Source organism: Alosa pseudoharengus, unplaced genomic scaffold (assembly GCF_046254945.1).
Source record: "Alosa pseudoharengus isolate Yale_2024_CS ecotype anadromous, Long Island Sound unplaced genomic scaffold, YU_APseudo_1.1 YU_APseudo_1.1_scf_243, whole genome shotgun sequence".
Taxonomy (NCBI): Eukaryota; Metazoa; Chordata; class Actinopteri; order Clupeiformes; family Clupeidae; genus Alosa; species Alosa pseudoharengus.
In genome coordinates this window covers 989-7,500 of record NW_027468691.1, presented here as the reverse complement: position 1 = coordinate 7,500, position 6,512 = coordinate 989, and the positions used below count along the sequence as shown (strand labels likewise).

General features: G+C 49.6%; 1 protein-coding gene across 1 annotated transcript in view; it reads left to right on the top strand.

Moving 5' to 3' along the window:
- The window catches only part of LOC143099122 (intermembrane lipid transfer protein VPS13B-like), an 11,605-nt gene extending 7,651 nt beyond the window's left edge, over positions 1–3,954 (top strand). Inside the window, exon 3 of the mRNA XM_076262205.1 lies at positions 3,485–3,954. Coding sequence (XP_076118320.1) covers positions 3,485–3,939 — 455 coding nt within the window. The 3' untranslated portion in view covers positions 3,940–3,954. The remainder of the gene's footprint in view (positions 1–3,484) is intronic.
- Positions 3,955–6,512: the final 2,558 nt, after the last annotated feature.

The following is a 6,512-nucleotide window of genomic DNA, read 5'->3' as shown; positions in this document are numbered from 1 at the left end:
TTTGGAGGAATTTCCTTCTCCCTCTGCCCTCACTTCTTTCTTTTTTCCCCCCTCGCTCACTTCTTTTCTTGGCACGGTGCACAGCTTATAAATGGCACCTTTTGAAGGTAGCTCAAGTTAAATGTGTCAATACACAGTAGTCTGAAGTGCACTACAGCACTTCCTCCCTCTCACGCACACACACACACACACACACACACACGCGCGCGCCTAGCCCAGGGCTCCCTCCTCAGAAGTTAATTAAAACGTCCAGGAGCGGGTGAGACGGACGAGGGGAGTGGACGCTTCCCACCTCAGCAGATCAGGTTCTCCTGTTTACCTTAGATTTATCTCCGTCTGATGCTCTGAGAGACTGTATCAAATTTTTGGCATTTTACAGGAAAAGTCTGGTTGTTTGCTGGGCAAATGGGAATATTAAAGAACTTGTCCAGACGCAGAATGCGCTTGTCCCAGGTGCCCGGGCAAGCGATTGGTCCACCCCCCCAAAAAAACGTTGGTTTCTGCCGATTTTGACGTTTTTTTTCCACCCGCTCCTTGTCCATCTCCCTGGCAGCCTGCATTACAGTGTATGTGGGCCATTTAGCTATGCTGTCCAAGCGTTGGAAACATATGGTGGGGAGAGGGGAGGCCAGGGGAATGGCCAGTGTAGGCCTGCTGTGAGGCGCTTCACTTAGCTGCTCCGCACCACACTGGACAGACATTGATGACACGGGTGTCCGTGCAGTCGTATAATGGCGTGCTTTCTTATTTATTGGTGCTCTGTGACGAGTCATCTTTTGACACAGCTCCACAGATGTTAAAAAAGAAAGAGGATTAAGAGAGAGGGAGAGAGAGAGAGAGAGAGAGAGAGATAGATGATCCGCTCGGTCAAGCGTTAGCCTGGAGCGCAGAGGGAGGCTCGGAACAGATGTGGCCCAGGATGGGAGACCTGAGCAGCGGACGGGAGCTCTGCCGTGAACGCCATCCCTGGAGATCTCCGGGGGAAAAGGTGCTGCGGTTTCCAAGCCGCAGAAAGGCAGAAAGGCAGGGTGCAGTCAGTGCACTGAAATAGGCTCATGGCACACCAGGCTACTTCTGAACAGCCCTCATACAAAAATACACTGTGACTTTCTATGTAGATTACATTATGGAGCAGACCATGTACTGTAAATTGTACAAAATGTAAATGTATATGTGCACTCTGGCCAGGCTAGGTTTGCCTTGAAGATACATTATATACATACAAAAATACATTATATGCACTCTATAAAAGTACTGTACTGTAGAAGTCTCTAACATACAGTACATTGTATATCATATACCATATTTTTACATAACTATTACAAACAGTGACGTTTTACCATATTGAGGATATTGCAGATTGAGTACCGGTATATTGCAGATTGAGCTATCCTACTGACATGAGAATGAAAGACGTGTCACTATTTTACTCAGAAATTCATAAATAGCCATTTGCACGCTCTGATGGTAATCCTTTCACACTGAATAAATCAGAGAACTCTGTAGAACTATGTGCTGTAGAAATCCCTGTCTGGATGCCAAACACATCTCTCAACCAGCTCCATAAAATCTTGCCCGCATAAATTACACAGAACACACACACACACAAACACACACACAGACATACACACAGTAAACAGAATCCAGCTTTGAGCCCAGCGTGTTTGAACTCCCTGCCTGGTTTGAGGATGTATCAGTAGCATTCCTCCCGTTCCTTATGAGACACAGGTGTGCGTCTGACAGGTTAAACAGGTAATAACCCCCCCCACCCACCCACCCACCCATCCACCCATCCACCCAAAAGCATGATCCTGTACTGAGCCTCCCACTGTGCCCCTCCACCCCCCACCCCCTCCCCTAATCACTACCATCCACGTGTTGCTCTGCCCAGAGAGGAAGAAGCTGAGACACAGCAGGTCCCCACAGTCGTGCAGAGAGAGAGGGGGAGGGCGCTGGACGATGAGTGGACACACAGGCTATTTACTTCGCCACTGGGAACTTTTCCTGATGATGAGCGAGCTGGAAATGATAAGCCATGCTACAATGCACATTCCTCTGACCAGCTACCCCCCTAACCCCCCCAACCCCCCCTCCTCAATACCCACCTCACATGCACGCACACACACACACATACACACACGCACACACATGCACACACACATGCACACACACATTCCCTCCCCACATGGACTCACTGCTTCCCGGCCTGAGGGGATGTCCTCAACTGGATCTCATCCCGAGTGTGTCCACCTCCACTTCCACCTTCACAGGAGACAGGGAATCACACGCTTAAGCCCACAAACAAGCAGACACTGATTAGCATGTACTCACTTGCAGACACGTACTGTAGACTCACGCACACATACACACACACACATGCACAGAGGCAGATGTGAAGGGCCAAGCTAGGGATGACAAGTGGAAAAGGCCGATCACGGAAAGCGGGTTGTGAAACGACCCTAAAGCCAGCTTGTCCAGAGCTTTAGCGCCAGTCTTGCGCGAGAAACAAGAGACTTCATGGAATTTGCCGCTGACGAGATATAGTCGTGAACTTTCTCGAATGCTAGCATCCAGTAAATGTAAGGCTCAGAAATCCATCCACCTGGTAGTTTCTGATATGCAGGAGTGTTTGACGACAGCCCACCTTGTAAAAAGGCATGGCTTTCTGTTTGTCTAGGCTTTGGCCGTGACAGACCATAGTCATGATATTACATAGGCTGTCTCTAACACCAGCTCCAATTGAGGAGTGTGGGTGAGTTGAATGTCTTTCTTACCTGAATTACTAGCTGTCGACAGACTCAGCGGAGTGCGTTGTATGTGCGAAATGGAACTAATGTGAGGTGTGCAACTGGTCAGAAGCCAGCAGACAAACAGGAGTGTGTTTGTGGATGTGGCCCATATATTACGCAACAGCACGGAGACATTGTTCAATAATGCTTAAGTGATGTTTTTTTTTTTCTTTTTCCATCATGGCTGTTCTCTCCCTGTCTGTCTGTCTGACTCTCTCACCCTCTGTCTCTTTCACTCTCTCACACACACACAATGCTTCACTCTCCACCTCATAAATACACATGCAGGCCAATGAGAGAGTGTCTCCTGTCAAAAGGTGTCAGCTCAACTTTTTTTTTTCTCTTGAAATTGGATGAGTATGGGGTGACCTGCATTCCCCAGTACCTGCTCACTCATTCCTCCATACTGTGTCCTAATCCTTGCCCAGTAGGCTACTTCACCCTGCCTCGGCTGCCTACATAGATTCTTTCCGATGTTGTGTTCAACCGCAAATTTAAATTTGTAGCTTTTGCGTCTGTGGCGTTTAAAGTGTTTTTAGTTGGATTTGATAGATGCTTGTGTAATGTCTGAAAACAGATGTTGAGTTCAGGCTTGACACACTTTGTTCAACTCTTGAAAACAAAATCTCTGCGTAGCACCATTCTTTTTTTTACTTTTTCTTGAAGTTATTGCTTTTTTTTTTTGTCTTCCACAGCGGAGCTGAACGTGGAGCTCTCGCGTCCCCTGAAGATTAACCCGACGCTCGCTAAGCTGGAGCAAGCCAAGGCGTTCCTGAGGAAGGTTTTCCCCGAGGCCGGGGACCGCCTGGATCCCGGACGAGCCCCCAGCGCTCAGTCCTCGCCAAGCAAATCGGCCTCTCCCCGCGCCTCTGCCCCTGCGTCCCCGTCCAGGTCCTGGGGTCACGCGGGCCCCCTCCGGGCACTCCAGCCCTTCCACAAGGTCTCGCTGCGCACCGTCCAGATGGTGGTTGCCATGGAGACAGACGCTCACCCGTCACGGCCCAGCCTGACGGTGTCCGTATCCGGGATGAAGGGCAGCCTTGCCATGAGGCATGGGCCCAAGCTCACAGGTCAGTCCGAACACACTCATAGCAGACAAACACACACACACACACACACACTAACTCAACCTCAGATTCCTTTTCTTTAATACAACTATCATTCCAGCTTGTTTTGTTTTTACAAGCTATTATAGCTTGTTTAAGTTCATCTGACTTCCCTGCTGATGGAAGCCCCGTGAATGTCTCCTAAACGGCTCTGTTTGGGAGCCTGGCGAAGGCTAACTATGTTTCCTCAACCTTTGCTCTTTAAAGCCGTGTGCTGAAACAGAAAGGGCTTTACTTAAAAGGAACCAGTCGGGGCCCAGCCTAGCGCTCGCCGCACTATCTAATACAACTTGAAAAGGCCGCATTTGTTTTATTTACCCCAATAGGAAATCCAAACCCCCCCTGTCATCTGACCTCGCCGAGCCCGGCTCGGGGCGAATGGCTCCGCGGTGAGCCACAACAAAGCTCGGCTGATAGATCGCAGGAAATGGCCCATGTTGCATCACTGTCATACGTCCTGGCCCGGCACCAGGATGTAACTAGGCAAGTATGACCTGATCCTGCCGAAACTGGATCCCGCTCCTCTGGCTCAGGTTCTGGGACAGAGAGAGAGAGAGAGAGAGAGAGAGAGAAAGAGAGAAGGACCGCATAGGAAGGAGAAACAGAAGGAGAAAATGAATGCAAAACGGAAAGCAAATGAGTTTAGAGGAGTTGCCCTGGATTCTGATTCAATACAACTTGTATTGTCAACTGTCCATTCTGTGGTGTGTGTGGACTCAATACATTGGTGCAAGCCACTTGAAAGTAAACAAAGTGGCTCAGACTGAGCCATACAGAGCCAGTCAGTTGCAAAAGTTGCTGCCTAGAGCTCTGAAGCAGAGGGTATGGATTTGATTGACAGTTGAGTTTAAAAAGCAAAAGTCTTTCTGCCTGAACCGGGGACTACTCCTTTAATCCCCAGCACCTCCAGTCCTGACAGTGTTGTCAGGCCTAATCTAACTGACCGGCCCCTGCGGCAGCAGGAGGACTGTGGCAGCCAGGGTGTGCACTGGACGCCAAGTGAGGAGCAGATGGGCCAACATGCGTCGTGCCCCTGATAGGGCTCTTTCTTGCCCACATCTAAAGAAACCATCCTTGGCCAAAGACAGCTGTCTTCCATGTTGTTGCATGCTCAAGGAGCGACAGGGAGATGTTGTTCTTGGTTTCATTGGGAGCGTTCAGGCTCTATCATAGACTTGGAGCGATCCAACTGTCATCCTCAGGTTCAGCTATTTATCCACCCTAGGGTGAAACAGGATAGCTCATGCTGTCCTGTCCTTGCACCCTCTATCCTTTTCTTTTTCACATGTACACTCTCTCTCTCTTTTTCTCTCTCTCTCGCTACTTCTCTATCCCCATCCTTTTTCTTTCGTTCGTACTGTCAATTTCAGACGATTTCCTTCTCCCTTCATGTGCCTTCTCTGGCTCTCTTTTTTCTTTCTCTCCCTCTCTCTCTTTCTCTCTGTATCTCTCTCTCTCATTCTCTCTCTCTCTCTCCCTCTCCCCATCTCTCTCTCTCTCTCTCTCTCTGGGAGGGGAGTGTTTGAGCAGGGAGGGGGCTGAGCCAGAGAGAAAGAGAGGGACAGAGCGAGCTGGAACGCTTAAACGCTTGCATCTGTGGCGCAGATGTTATTATATAGGGTTACTTCAGATAAAATGATTGTCGAAAATTTTAATTAAAACCTCAACAATTTGCACTTGTTTACTTGAGTCGACATAACTCCGCCATGAGACAATACGAGAGGCTGCGGCCCTCGCTGATTTTCACCAGCTTTGCAGCTTTCATCCTCGTTTGATGTGTTGACTTTGATAAACACAGTCGAAAAACACTCCACGCTGCAAAACAATGGAAAAACTTTGCAGAGAGAGAGAGAGAGTCAAAGAGAGAGAGAGAGAGAGAGAGTCAACGAGAGAGAGAGAGAACATGAGAGGGAGCAAAAGTCTCTCTGTGTTGCAATAGTTTGAAATGAACCCCCCCCCACACACACACCCACCCAATTCCTCCTTGCCCCCCCAACCCCCCTTAGTTTCGGGGGTCTATTTTTAGCGTCGCTCTCCTTGTTCTTGCCATTCGGGGCTGTCAAGGACAGATGCATCACCCGGCAAGCTCTGCCGTTTGTTTACTGTAAACAGAAGGAGAGGAGGCCCGCCGCTGCGCTCCCCAGCCAGAGCAACCTGCTTCAGTTAGTGACGCACAGCAGAGCCACCGCAGAGCCCACGCGCCACGGGTTCACAGGGTTCTAGCCGTCTGTTTTTCTTTTCCTCTCCTCCCCTCCCTCCTTCGCTCCCTCCTTTCTTTTTCATTCCATCTCTCATGGGGGGATTAAACAAATTATTGCGAGTGCGAGCGAGCTAATGCTGTCGTCATGTGGACCAGGGTGTCGGAGGATGGGCCGGCACACCGAGCTCAATCAAAGCGCCGGCCCTCCGCTCGGAGAGTTCACCCCCGTGCCGCAAGACAGGGGTTGCCTGGGATGTGGGGATGTTTTTACCGCTAATGTGATGAATAGATAGATCCATCCACTCATGTGTTGGTCGTAAAGGCTCTTACCTACGCCAAGACTTACTGCCGTCATAAAGACAGCCGCTTTTACCGAGCTACTTTTTTACATGTGCACGGGTTTTGACAGGTATTTTG